This window comes from Calliopsis andreniformis, chromosome 6 (assembly GCF_051401765.1).
Source record: "Calliopsis andreniformis isolate RMS-2024a chromosome 6, iyCalAndr_principal, whole genome shotgun sequence".
In the NCBI taxonomy this organism is placed as follows: Eukaryota; Metazoa; Arthropoda; class Insecta; order Hymenoptera; family Andrenidae; genus Calliopsis; species Calliopsis andreniformis.
In genome coordinates, this window is record NC_135067.1 from 8,335,332 (window position 1) to 8,351,033 (window position 15,702).

General features: G+C 29.5%; 1 protein-coding gene across 1 annotated transcript in view; it reads left to right on the forward strand.

Moving 5' to 3' along the window:
* The first annotated feature begins 1,133 nt into the window (after positions 1–1,133).
* Positions 1,134–15,702, forward strand: part of LOC143180608 (unconventional myosin-Ie) — a 39,208-nt gene continuing 24,639 nt past the window's right edge. Inside the window, exons 1-10 of the mRNA XM_076380465.1 lie at positions 1,134–1,361; positions 10,368–10,493; positions 11,414–11,503; positions 11,821–11,915; positions 11,998–12,175; positions 12,274–12,436; positions 12,804–12,911; positions 13,620–13,748; positions 13,973–14,169; positions 14,270–14,437. Coding sequence (XP_076236580.1) covers positions 1,359–1,361; positions 10,368–10,493; positions 11,414–11,503; positions 11,821–11,915; positions 11,998–12,175; positions 12,274–12,436; positions 12,804–12,911; positions 13,620–13,748; positions 13,973–14,169; positions 14,270–14,437 — 1,257 coding nt within the window. The 5' untranslated portion in view covers positions 1,134–1,358. The remainder of the gene's footprint in view (positions 1,362–10,367; positions 10,494–11,413; positions 11,504–11,820; positions 11,916–11,997; positions 12,176–12,273; positions 12,437–12,803; positions 12,912–13,619; positions 13,749–13,972; positions 14,170–14,269; positions 14,438–15,702) is intronic.

Below are 15,702 nucleotides of genomic sequence, written 5' to 3' on the forward strand. Positions count from 1 at the left end.
GACCCTCATAGACACAAGTCCTTCAACGAGACTCCTATTATAAACGGTCCTTCGGGACCGAATACCATCCCTGATAATAATTTTAATCTCACATAGAAACCCAAGATAAATTCCACGTGCTTAATAAGAGCAAAAATGAAACCGAAAATTCATTTCAGTTCTAATTCAGTTAACTTAACATCAGAAACCGTATTCTAACCGTACCTTTTATTCAATTCAGTATCAAAATAAATAAGTTCTCAAACACCCACAAAAATTTGGTTTCGATACCAAATACTACCCTTAGTTTTCCAGTTAAAGAGGTTCGTGATAATGACACAGGTATATCGACCACAATTTATAAGTACTCTATCCGTACCTTTTATTTAATTCAGTATCAAAATAAATAAGTTCTCGACACCCAACAAAATTTGGTTTCGATATCAAATACTACCCTTAGTTTTCCAGTTAAAGAGGTTCGTGATAACGACACAGGTATATCGACTACAATTTATGAGTACTCTATCTGTACCTTTTATTCAATTTAGTATCAAAATAAATAAGTTCTCGAACACCCAAAAAAATTTGGTTTCGATATTAAATACTACCCTTAGTTTTCCAGTTAAAGAGGTTCGTGATAATGACACAGGTATATCGACCACAATTTATGAGTACTCTATCCGCACCTTTTATTCAATTCAATATCAAAATAAATAAGTTCTCGAACACCCAAAAAAATTTGGTTTCGATACCAAATACTACCCTTAGTTTTCCAGTTAAAGAGGTTTGTAATAATGACACAGGTACATCGACCACAATTTATGAGTTTATAATTTTTTCAGAAAAGGACTAAAAGTTTGCATCGAGACCATAAACTTGGTCTTTAAAGAGGTCTCGGTCTTTATTAATTAAAGAGGCTCTACTGTGCAATATTCTTCTATTTCGAGTAGCTATATCCCCAGCTCTGCCTCGTAAGGCGTTCATAATCGAAATAAGGACACTAGGTGTGTGAAGCAAGCGAGCCGAGGAACGTCCGCGCGACAACGGAATTCTCGGACAATTACAAACAGAATACACGTTTTTTCTGAGCGCGGTTCCACGATATGACGGCAGTGGCTGTGACTGGCGCACTGACTCACCGATCAGTTCACGTCGGGCCGCGGCGCGGCTGAGTTCGTTCCCTTCTTTCCGCGATCGAAACCGTCAAATGTTTAAATCGATGTTTTGCGACTGTCCGCTGTGCTACATGTGTCTCCATTCGCGTGGCCCAACGCAAGTGTCGTTCGCGAGCTAAGTTTAGTGACTGCCCCTATTTCGTGCCTTTTTTGGATACAGAGACGTCGTGACTGCGGGATCGACTGTGGGTCTCGCCGCGAAGCATGGTAAGTGGAAAAATGTGGCGAAAATAAAGCGTGCACGCAGGGGATTGAACGTTTCACTGACAGACAGAACGGTGGACTGAGATCGACGTTCCTGTGGGTAAAAGTGTCGTACAATGTAGGGAGGGAAAATTTCACTGATTCATGGAGAACGAAAATTGAATCGATGGAGTAAATTCGAGGTGAGATTTTCTTTAAGAGAAATATAGGGACGATGAAAATTTCGTAGACAGAAGGAAATGGCAGACGAAGAGTGGAATGAAAATTAAATTCTAAATTAGTAGTATATTGAGTCGGAGATAAGAGTTTTCTGAATAAAAGTATATAGAAATGAAAGTCTCAGTGACAGAGGTAGGATGAAAGTTAAATTAGTTGACTAGTAACTTGAATTGGAATTGGATTGTTTTAAATAGAGATATATAGAATGTGAAAATTTCATCGACAGAATAGAATGAAAATTAAATGAACGAACTAATTAAGATTTTTCTGGACAAAAATATATGTATAGAGGTGAAAGTTTCAGTGATGGAGCTAGAGTGGAAATTAAATTAATTAATAACTTGAATTTTAATTAAGATTTATAGAGAATAGAATGAAAATTGAATAGGAATTAAGATTTTTTCGAATAAAAGTAGGCACATAAGAAACATAAAATATATACAAATTCATACTCACAAAATAAATTAATAAAATATATTTCTGTATTCGCAATAACATAAAAGTTGTATGTCGAAATGAAAATTCTATACAAAAATGATAATTATTTTTCTATTTAGTTCAAACATTTTCTTTTTAATGATCCCTATAGAATTATTCGAATGGTTGAACTGTTACTACAAAGTAGCTTAAGGTACAGTTGGAATTATTAGGTAAGGTACTCTTTCGACGATAAGATTCAACATGATTTGTAACTTTCTCTTGTCAATGTTTAATGAAAGATTTGCATTGTTTGTATACACTACACAGGAACATTTTAACGTACGAGGGGATTCGACGTTCGTCGGTGGCTTCAAAATGAAATTAATTGTATAATGAGCTAAGGGTCTACTAGTCTATTTAGTTCTTGATTTGTTCCTATTTGTAGGCTCACAAAATATTTTGCGCCTTAATTAGATAACCGCAAGCCTTCCAGAGACATGTATTGAGCAATCCTGAGTTTCCTTATTACTCTGAAATTAATTTATGTTACATTGTAAAGTAGTTCTTGACTCATTTTGTGTTCCTTCTTATTTCAACAAGCCGCAAGCATAGCAATCGTATGTACAGAAACTAGATAATTTTATTTTGATTTGTGGATGTTGGAATTGCAATATTACTTGTGAAATAATTATAAATAATTATTAATAAAAAATGTAACAAATTACTAAACATTTTATCCAGTCTCTGCATACGTATACAATGTCTAAACTCTGTATCAGTAACATTTTTATAATTAGCTATACTGTTTCTTCACTGAATTACTCTGACCATTGAAAGGTAAAAGTGAGTAGTAAAAGTAGGTTTTACGAGTTCCTCAGTTTTTACGATTTTATGGGGTCAATAAAATTGAAGAGCTCAACAAGAGCGAGCCTTGTCAATAGATTAAAATTTATTAAATAAGATATTATATTTTTTATTTACATATGTCTAAATCATAAAATGCATCTATATTCAAAAAATAATAACATTTAACGTAGTTCGTTTTCATTATGAGTTTCTCAATTAAAGTGTCGTGTTACGAAAAAAAAACAAATATTAGTCTTCAACAAGAAATATAGCAATATTCTGTAAATTGGGAATATATTTTTAATTTTACTATAAAATTCAGATATACATCGTATCTATAAGAAGACACGTTATCGACTTTTCAAACATTACAAGCGATAAATTCTCGCAATCAGATATCTTTTGTTTACACACTCACAACATCGTACACTTCTTTATTAACGAGAATTGTTGCAGGAAGTGTATCGTTTCTAAAGTATAAGAACCTGCACTAATGAATTAACTTTAATAATGGCAGGCGTGTTCGATAACAATTAAATAATAAGGTGTTTGGTAACTATTAATTAAGATTTAATGAACTCTTCAAATATGCAAAATAGATAAAAAAGAAAAATTGATTACAAGTTATAGACATGGAATCTGAAAATATTAATTCCAATTTATTGCATAAAATATATTTATGATGGGAATGTACAGTAAAATTGTTCACGCGTTTTGACAGTGAAAATTACCATCTTACAGGCCATTATAAAATAGCATCTTTTTATACGTAAACATACGTGACCAAAGAACCTTGGGCCATTTTGCACAGTTCAATAACCGCTTTTAAGCATTGTCTAAGTTTATCTAGTAATTCTGAACAAGCGTCAAATTAAATGTTTTCAAAAACCTTAATATAGAACAATAAAAAAATTAGATGTTATATCGCAGAGATACTAATCTCATATTATACGTATATAGGTATGGCAGTATTTCTCAACTTTGTACGAAACACGACCTCCTTTTATAATAGTCAAATAATCCGTGACCTTTGTAATTTTAACATACATGTCCTAGTTGAAATTTAAAGTCGATTTTTTCGAAAAATGTAGCTCGATATTTTACCTCTTGCTTGTTTCTTACAAATTTGAGCAAATTTTATTCTACTTTCTTTTACTTATTGTTTTTATCTCAGAACTAACAATTTTCATCTCCTTCAGCGATTTCACATTTGGACATACAAACTAAAGTGTTAATGAGTGATATTCATGTAGATAGTAATTTTCTCGACTGTAGACGTATGAATGACAAAATAATGTATGCATAAAACTTGATTCGCAAACTGGAAAGTTGAGAATCAAAACAGCTGTTACTTTCAGATCTGTATATTTTTATAAGTATATATATTTATTAAAATATATCTGTTTATTGTTTCTCCGTTCGATGAGCTAATCACACCTTGACCCTAATTCTGAAATATTCTATGTTAAATAATAGGTGAACAAGATGATCATATGCCATAATTAATCCACCAACATAATGAATCACCAAACACGGTAAAATCGTGAGAGGAAGCTTATAGTCCGGTTGATGAGTCAAGCGGATCAGTTATAATTTTAAATTCCCATATCCCATCAGACAATTTAAGTAAACGAATCATTGATTGAAATTTTTTTAGATAATAATTATGCAACTCAATTGCAAGTCACTTTTTACATTTTTTCTTCTGCAAGAATGTGAAATTAAAAATTTGCTCTCGTATATTTAAGTGGTGTATTGTACTTATTATTTTGAACTGAAATTGACTGAAAGGGAGAACAGTTATAATACCATTGGATTTAATGTAAATTTGATACATTGTATCTATGCCTGAGAGGCAACGTGACTCAAGTCTTTTGTTACTTTTCAGATTTCAGAAGAACCAAAAAACAAATGCAATTATCTATTTTTTAACAGTGTTTAAAGTAGTTTATACTTTATAATATTAAATTTCCTTCACTTCTAACACGACTTAACTAAATTCCAATTATTCTAATAAAATGTAGAGAAAACAGATCTGTAAAAAACTTAATTGAAAGAAAATGAACTTGGATCAGTCTGACTTTCAACTACAGATATATTTTGAACGTAGTCTAATACTTTTTTTTTTACATTCTTTAGCATAATTTAAAGCAGCTTTGGACATTATTTAGCTCAAATATTTGTAAAATAATTATTCAAGTAACAAATCATCTTACCTAATTAGACACTATTTTGAAACACCTATAACTATGTGCTAGTTAATTTGAATAAGCAAATGACTTTTCTTCAAATTATTTCATTTAGTTATACAATAAAATAATTTTGCATCTACATGAGTCTTGTGATCAGCCTAGTTGTGATCGAGAAACCTACCAAAATGATTCTTACGTAGAGAGTAATACATAATATCTTCGTTTTGTCTTGTCATTGAACCGAGAGAAAATGAATCACTTCCCGTTCGTGAAGGAACAAAGGAACGCACAACGAGTAATTTGCACGCATTCTTAGCACGAAAAACTGTGCGCACAGAGTCACGCGAAGGATGCTTTCTATTTATATACTTCATGTTTACTCCTTTATCAGAGTTATTAGGAGTACATAAGTTAACACAATGGTAATATCTAACATAAAATAAAAAACATAAAATTTTAGTTACACTTTCGAAAAAATTACGCCGACAAAATCGGTTCGAAACCTCAGGAGAAATTTCTTATTTTTTCGTGTCGAAGAACTATCTACTGAAAATTGATTCTTTTAATTACCAATTAGTAACTAGCGTCGAAGTTGCAAACTGTAGAAATTGTACTGAAGCTTAACACCAACAATTATCTATTATAATTACCTGATTTAATTTTCAGCTATCTAAAAATTGTAAGATGTAGAAAGCAGATGAAAACAGTCTTACATGCAACAGTTTAAATTTATGCAGTATTATGAAAGTTACACGTTGCATAGTGGCTCGTAATTAGTACTTGCTTTCATGTCGACAGCTTCTCATCTTACGAATGATCTTTTAACGCTTTTATAACTCAGTAACATAATAATACTGTGTATTTTCTTTTATTAATTGCTATGATCTATACAACGTAAGTTACATCTGAATATTTCTATTTTCGAAATACTGAATTTTGGAATCTTTTTCTCGTATTATGGACATGCAGCTTATTGCATAAAAAAGTTTTATTACTTCAGTCTGCTTATGTCCACAATGTGGATACTATCTTGTCTTATCTTAGATTCCTGTATTGAAAATGTGATTCATATCGTTCTGACTTACAATCACAAAGTCATTGCTATATTTAATATAGAAACATTTGATTTACGAACATGAAAGGTTGAGTAATATTAAAACTTTTATCTATTAGAAGATACTATAGATATCTACTGTACCTATAAGTAGGTAGGCAATGTCATCTATATCTACTACGTAAGTAGACAGTGGATATAAATAGTAGGTATTAGTGACATTACAAATATTATTATTTTTATTATTTTCAATGCTATGCTCATACTATATTTTTGTCAGTATAAAATGAGTATAATACTTCAGAGGGCTTGAAGAATGTCTACTGTATTAAGTTATATAGACAGCATTGCGGTATAGCAAGTGTATTGGAATAAAAAAGGTCGTGAGTGGAATGTAGAATCTTCATTTGTACAATGGCCATGTAACCACTTGGAAGTCCTTGGCTTTTCTTATCAAGGAAGTTCCTCGTTTGTCGCATTAGTTAAGTACTTGAAAGACAGTTTACTACACTGAATTTCAATCGTCAATGGAACTTTACATTTCGGTTTTCTTTAGTTAAGTGTGCTCCATAAAATGTGAACAGCTTCGTACATATTTTTTTAAATCCACAGTATGTGGAACAGTTGTTGGTACTATAGCCAATACTTTTATCCTCTTATATTCTTTCGTATCATATCATTTATAACATTTTAGAAACTTCTCAATTTATTTTATTTGTATTTCACAAATACATGTACTTCAACAGTGATACAACTCGAAAACCATGATTTTTAAATTACAGCTATAAATCAGTTTGGTAAATGTACCTGTATTTATTATAAAAAGTTTGTTAATTAAAGATACAAGATTCTAGAATTTATTTAATGAACTCTTCAAATGTAAATTACAAATTATTCAAATAGTAACAAGGAAATCATTTAATGCAAGTAACATATAATTATTTCTTAGATTAGTTATTCAAGCAAGGTAACTTTCATTAAGTAAAACTCTTATTTAGGTCAGTATTTTGTATTTAATAAATCATTTTCTGCGAAACCTGTAGATAGTCTTTTGCCTTTTCCCAAAAACATACTTTTTTGAGTTATGTCACTTCTGTAATACATGTGTGATATGCTGCTTTGTAAATTCAGGCAATAGCGTTGTGCACAATTGTTTCTAGTACATAATTTACGAGTAATTTGCACTGGAGCACCCTGTAGACGTGTCTATGTAGTACAAATCACTAGATAAGTGATTACTAGTCACTGGAGAGGATTCGTTTGTTGTTGGTAATCCAGAGAAGCCGTCATACCTTGTAATACTTTACAAACTGTATTTCTCAGTTGAACTGTCGTTAAGTGTTTACTGTTAATAATAAACAGTGAACAATAGCAAAAACCAATGAGACTAATGTTTGAGACACGTCATCTTCTAGTAAACACTAGAATCTTATTAATATCGTGACGTTTTCATATCTTTAAATTTAAATTTCATGAGATACTTTAGTCTTATTTAAATTTTACAAATTTGAACTTTGTGAAGGAAGTATTATTTCATAAGAGAAATTCGATTAAATTAATTCACTAAAATTTTTAAATTACTTTGAATGAGACTATGTATGAACTTGATCCTATTCACAAAATTTTACCTTTTTTAGTAAAGGTAAAAAATGTATAAAAACCAAATTTGCAGTAGTCGTATGACCCATTTTGTGGATTGCCATTTGCCATTATCGTTCTCGATTCGGAAGCGCCAGTGCATGCGTGCCAAGAATCGATGCAGCTGAACAAACAAAAAATCCTATCCAGATTGTTAAGACAGAATGAAACGTAACCGTTCTGTCGAATTTCTGCTTGTATTGCATCTGTACTTTCGTTTGTTATGTAAATTATCAGTGTACTATCTTTTCGAATAACAAAATGCTACATATATTCAATTATTGTATCGAAAAAACTTCGATAAATAATGAGTCATTACTTGCAAAAAAAATAGTCAGTTATTTCTTCTAATATATTCAGTTCAAAACAAGAGATTATTGCATATGGTTATAAATTAATATACGTATGAATTTATGACAACAAATTATATATACTCTAATATTAAAATATTATTAAAAATAATAATTTATTAATAATAATATTTTAGATATAGAATATATATCTTAAATAAAGAATAAAATATTATTAAAAATAATAATTTATTAATAATAATATTTTAATTATGAAGAATTAACAATTTTATTAATAATAGTATTTAATAATATTATTAGTTTTTTAACTTTGGAATTCCTATTTATTTTTACTGTATGTAACCACAACTAAATATCTGTACACACATAAATGTATAATTTTGTTTTCCTTAAAAACTACAAAATTTTGTATCCTTGCAAAGTAGATCATCGTCACTCGCTAGACTTTAAAACGCATTCATTATCAAAGAAGTGCAAACATACGTTCAACAATGCGATAACACGATTTGCGTACATGAATGTTATAGTTTGAAGGTGAAACAAATTACCTTTTTTCAAAATAAAAACTAAAGTTTATTATGACAGAAATTACACTGTGATCTATTCTTCGAACTATTTAAGAAAGAAAAAGTTGTGACAGGTCTGATGGATTACATGGTCTCTAAACCTTTAGATGATTTAAAATTTAAACGCTGCTCTTAAACCTGAGAGGTTTGCAATAAGATGAAGCCATGTATAGTAATCGCAACTTAATGAAACTCCGATTGAGGTCGAAAAGTGATTAGCTCATTGGATTGTGGCCACCCGACTGTAAATGCAGGGTTAAGGTGTCTCTTCTAGGCATATTATAATTTCCCATAGTTAGAAGTGACAGTAGAATCTTATTGTATTATACTTATATGTGTAGTGGTATATCAAATATATTAAATGTTTAGGTCATTAATAAATGAAACTAGAGCATGTTTATGTGGAGGAACATTGTTCTAGGTATATTCAACATTTTTAAGATGTAACAATAACAAGAACTCATTGAGTCGAGAATATTAAGGGAACTGAGAAGAAACTCATAACTTTTATTATAGAAGAACTTTATTCACATTGAGTATTTATAATTTATTCTAAAATTCGATTTCTTTTGTTATTACATAGAGATCTCAGTATATTAATTTGTAAATGTTATTTCTAGAATAAAAACAGAAGAAATAATGACTTTTCCTGGTATCTCTAATATTTTAAGTAATTATTAAGAGATTATATGTTTAATTGGCATAACATATTGGTAATATTCGGTGATTAGCAATTTCAACTTGTATAGCTTCTTAAAACCCTAAAACATTACTTGAATTAAATAATACATGAAAAAATAAACGTTAACATTTATCAACTTTCACATAACATTAATGAAATTAGAAACTAATGCAAAGTGATAAACTTATTATTGATGTAATATCATTTGCATAAGTGAAAGGACGTGAGAAATGCTGAAAAACTGCTTGGCGGTGAACGAGTTCAAATTTATCTAACCGTACAATTAGATTAACTGATGTTACTTTTATTTTTTATCTTTTTTTATAGTTGTGGGGAAAATGACTCATTTCTGAATAGCATATATACATAAATATACATCGTTAGAAAATACTCTTACAAAAAAGCTTTAAAAATCCAAGATGGTTGTAGAAAATGGATCTCGAACTTTTAAATCTTTATAAAAATTAAACCTTAAGAGCTACAATAAAATGTATTAAAACTTTTTTGCTCTATTTCTGCTCTTCAATGCATCTCTAAAATTACAGAATTTTCTAATCATCAGTTTACCACATAAGTGCGTTAACTTTGACAAATAACTCTGTACATATACAATATACATATGTGAAAAAAAATCAATTTATTCATAAACAAACATATCTACATAGAGATCACTTTATCTGTCTAAATATATTTTGTTCCACGTATTATTTTTATTTCCCCCACGACAGTTTACAAGAAACGCCAAAAAATTACGTAATGACGATTTTCCATCCGAAATACGCCACAGGTTAAATAACGAATGAAAGTGGTGCAGTTCAGCAGTGTGGTACTGAAACCATTACGATTGTAAAAAACGATGCAGTTGATCCATTTTTAAATTCACCGACCATGACTGTAGGTTGCACGTATTTAAATAAGCCCATTTACGAAGTAGGCGGTGGACTGGTCAGAGAACTCGGGTGTGCCAGCTGTCATACGTAACGAATACTAAGAGCAAAGGTGTAATACAAGGGATAGGATGAATGGCACGAGCGCTATAAAAAGATTCCTACCAGATTAACGAATTCCTTTTTTGTTTCAGGTATATCATTGGCAGAGTCAAAATGTTAAGGTTTCAGGAGTGGATGACATGGTTTTGCTCCCGAAAATCACGGAAGAGACTATTATCGAAAATCTTCGGAAAAGATACATGGATGATTACATATTTGTATCCTTAGTTATTCGATTCTTAAAAAATTATTTCATCGTTTTGTACAGTAACGAAGAAAATTATATTCAGTGTTGTCTCGATGCAAATTCATCAGTTCTAATTTCTAACCAGTTACCTACTTAAGGAATGTAAGAAACCTATTTCTGAGATAAGTTTATGTATTAGCAGCTCGAATTTGTCTTCTCAAAGTCGAAGACAAAGTAAGGGGACAGAATAATTTCAAGAAAATTTGTGTATCTATTGAACTTATATCGAGACAATATTGTTCTTTTCAGACTTCAAATCTTTAGAGTTTAGGACTTGTGGGAATTTTAAATGTATAAAAGCCACTGTATTTGAAAAGTGAAACAAATTTTTATTTAGCTTCCATTTTTTTGGCAACATTTATGGAAATATACATTCGTGTAAAAATCTGCAGTCTATTTTGAATTAACAATAATATATTGTTTAATGCTTAAGATATTTGATAATTCAAGATTTAGTAATTTGCATTTTTTAAAAACTTCAGAGTTTCGAAAATAATATATCAAAATTTAGAGATAATAATCAATAAGATTTACTTATACAACATATGATATATGTTCACTCGCAATTCGATTTTTGCAATGACTGTACTAAATAAGCATAAATTACCTTAAAAGGTTTCCTTCCTCCTTTACCGCAACGTTCGTAAGAGATTACGCTTCATGTTGTATCGATTTATGTATCGTTCAGTAATACTCTCTGTCCCCAAAAAATTCATTTATATATGCTCAATCATTGAATTAATTATAATACAAAATTTAGGAATGGCTATCCCAACATTAAAGACTCAGAAATTAGACAAATTAAACAATTGTCCAGCAATTACTATGGAGTGTACCATCTATAAAATTAGAGTACCTTGAAACTAAACTAATTTCCTTAATGACTACTAGACATGCATTGGTCCCGTTCTAGTATCGATCAATCCTTTTAAGCAGATGCCATATTTTGGAGAAAAAGAAATACAAATTTACCAAGGAGCGGTGAGTTATATAACGTAACAAACAAATTTTATTATTGTTTTATAAAAGTTTTATGAACATACGTGTCGCTCATTTGCCAACTCGATTAACTCCACAAAACAGAAATATTTATATTTATTTAAAATATAAAAACTGAAATGTCATTCAGATGTTCTGAAACTAAATTTTTAAAAAATTTTAAAGTAGAGATAATTTGCCTTTGAACAATTTCTGTACAGTTTCACAAAAAATTCAAGCTATCAACTTTTTACTTCAATTTTCAAATATTAAGAAATCTCGTTTTCATTAATCTAATATTTCTTTTACTTATGTTTCAGGCACCATATGAAAATCCTCCGCATATTTATGCATTAGCAGATGATATGTATAGAAATATGTTAATTGACAATGAAAATCAATGCGTTATTATTAGGTAATAGGTTTATTATATTTTTTTGAAAAATGTTCAATTTAAATGGCTATTACAATAGCTTTATTGTAACACTTTTTTGTAGCGGAGAATCTGGAGCTGGAAAGACGGTGGCTGCCAAATACATCATGTCGTACATTGCGAGGATCAGTGGGGGTGGTGATCGAGTGCAAAAAGTGAAGAATGTAATCTTGGAATGCAATCCTCTGCTGGAAGCTTTTGGAAACGCGAAAACTGTGCGAAATAATAACAGTAGTAGATTCGTACGTATGTTTTAATATTATATTATAATTATTGTGCTAAATCTTTAAAGTATAGAATAAAAGAAAGTCAACTATTTTACCTTTTTTACCTTTTTTAGGGTAAATACGTCGAAATGCAATTTGACTCTGGCGGTCAACCAAGTGGAGGGAAAATTTCAAATTTTTTGTTGGAGAAATCGAGGGTTACTTGTCATAATACTGGTGAAAGGAACTTTCATGTGTTTTATCAACTTGCAACTGGTGCAAACCAACAGATGAAGTGTAAGTATCGAGTCAAAGTTTCGTTCACTGCATATGTACATATTCGTAAATTTCTCTTGATGAGCACTTTCATATTATCATAAAGAAAAAGTTCTACACTCACTGTATGAGCGCCAATTGAGTCTTCTAGTTTGCATGTAGCGAAGCAGAGTAGAACATTATTACACGCTCGACTGAATTTTCTTAGCTGGATAAGAGAGCAGACAAGACACATGAAAAGTGAACAGGACAAAGTAGCATTAAAATCCATTTCTCATATTACAATTTCAAATTTGAAAAGTTAATTGAATACGTTGCATATGCAGAAAGGAATAATTTACAGACTGAGAAGACTTAAATATTTATTAAAAAATATTCAATTTTGCAGCTGAATTTGGATTAACGTCTCTCGATTATTACCAATACCTCAGTTATGGAGGAAATCATAAGGTTGAGGGTACAAATGATGCTTATGACTTACAAGAGACATTGAAAGGTAGTAGATCTTGAATAAAAGTTAATAGTTTTAAAGTAGATTAAATTTTTCAATTTTTGAAAATAATGTAATAGTAATTAGATGTTTTTGTACGTATATTATGTTTAACGAAAGAAGTTTATAGGTACACAGTATGAGAAACTAGACAAAATGAAAAATCTATTGAAACTATTCTCGTTCTATGGTAATAACTGGACTGCAAATTTTTATGTAATTTCATGTTTTCATAAACACAGTTAATGAAGTGGAACCCAAGTAAAAATTTTGTTCATCTTTCAAATCTATTTTTCACTTTGTTTTTCATGTTTTTATATGTTTTTGAATATTATATGCATTTTGTAAATTTTTGCATATTTCAAATTTCCATAAATGCATTAAAATTCGTAGTCTACTAAGAACATATAAAAATTCAAATATATTTACTTTACATTAATAATCACAAAATTTCATGATATAGAAGTTTTATTTGTAAAGAAGTTTCGATAAATTTTTTCATCTTCTATAGTCTAAGTTTTACAAAACATTAAAAATCTGAAATGTCAAAAGAAAAGGCCACAGTTGGTTTAAAAACTGCAATATTTCCTCGATCAAAGACTGATTAATGGTACTATACACATGGTCATTGATCGAGAGAAGGAATACATATGTGTCTTGAACATACATAGACTTTATAATCATATTGAAAAATATTTTGTTTGTTCCCTTTAGGATTAAGTGTGATGGGAATAAGTGATTCGGAGGTAACTGATATTTTCAGACTAGTTGCTGGAATACTTCACATAGGAAACATTCAGTTTGCCGAAAATGGAAATTATTCACAAGTTGCTAATAAGCAGTGTAAGTATTCACTAACAGAAACTATGAATTATAAATGGGCCATTTATTACGAAAGTTGGTGTAAGATCACTTTTTTAAAATTATTTGTGTTCTCACTTGTTTCAAAAAGTGGACTTATATTATTTTCATGATAAATGGTCCAAATATTAAAATTAATAATTCAGTTCTTTTAAGATTTTGTTATGAGACAAATCATGCTTAAGTCAGATGTGTTTATATTTCAGGCCTCGATTTTCCAGCTTATTTACTTCAAATCTCAGCTGACCAATTGGCTTGTAAATTAACGTCACGCGAATTTGAGTCGAAATGGGGAGGTCAATCTGAAAGCGTAGACGTTACATTAAATGTCGAACAAGCTCTTTATACGCGAGATGCATTGGCTAAGGATATTTATGCTAGACTTTTTGATTATTTGGTGAAAGTAAGTGATAAATATTAATGAATGATTTAAATAGATTGAACTTAAGTACTATATTAAAAGCAAATTGTACAATATTTGACACGTAATTAATTATTTGTAGAAAGTCAATGCAGCGATGGAAACCAATACAGATGGTCTTCAAATTGGGATTCTTGATATTTATGGATTTGAAATCTTCGAGAAAAATGGCTTCGAACAATTCTGTATTAATTTTGTGAACGAAAAATTGCAACAGATTTTTATAGAGCTCACCTTGAAAGCTGAACAAGTAAGTCAATTTTCTTATATTATTTTTTAATTTTAAATTATGTATGCCAATTTTAATCATTTATCAAGGTCATCATACAAGTACATGATTCTGCAGAAGGCACAAAATCATTTTATATCTTTTAATATTTTATTAAATAATCAGATGTTATTCGACAGTTAAACTAGATATGTTTTATATTAATTTACAGTAAATATGTAGGTACCTTTCTTTACTCATTGCACATGACTGCATAATAGTTTATTAGTAATTTTTATAAACGTCTTCATTATACAGACAGCTTTGTATTTTTTTAGCTTAATCACAGTTTAACTTCATAGCAATCTTTTGATGTTTCTGAGACATCAAAGTGATATATCGAACATTATTTTCTTATAATACATAATATATACACACGTACATTAAATTGTTTAACTAACGTATAAATGCATTCGTTACACTTGTAATACAAAATCATCATACTTGTCTTCTTAAAATAGGTTTTAAATTAAATAATTAATTATGTAAGTATTTCATTCAATGTAAATTTCAGTTGCTTATAAATTAAAAACCAAAGGGTTTACAGAATTATTTGCAAAAATAAGACCAATCACATTAAATAAATATTTAGTAATAGTAGTTTCATTTTAATCTTTATTTTTTATGGAGTTTGTTACTACTACTACGTACAGTAATAAAAAGTATCCATTTTAAAAATATATATACATTAATAAATTAAAACGAGAAGTAAATATCTTTAAAATATCTACAGTATAAGTTAGACATTTCATTCTTTTATAACGTTAGTATTTTAGAACTCTTATAAAAAATAAATTTATTTCTACAAAATGTAGAATATGTAAAATACTTTTTATATGTACATATTATATGTACATTTATATATTGATATAAAAATGCATAAATGTGTAGGATTGGATTCGTGGTATTAGTTTAATCCTGTTCATTAATCATTAATCCGATTATCATGAATATTCCATTCGCAATTACTTAGTTTAAGAACTAGAATAATTGCATGACATTTGCATGAATTTTGAAACTAAATTTTTATCAATAATAATTAGTATATTCATTAATTTACATATTTGTCTCTTATATTATATTTGTTACTTTACAAATATACGATAGTGTTTGTACTATCTGACACTGAAAATTAAATATATTCTCATCTAATTACATTAATACGCGTGATATGTATATGTATATATAGTATGTTTCATATATTACTATAATATACTAAAGTACATTTCAAAAATAGCGTATAGAGG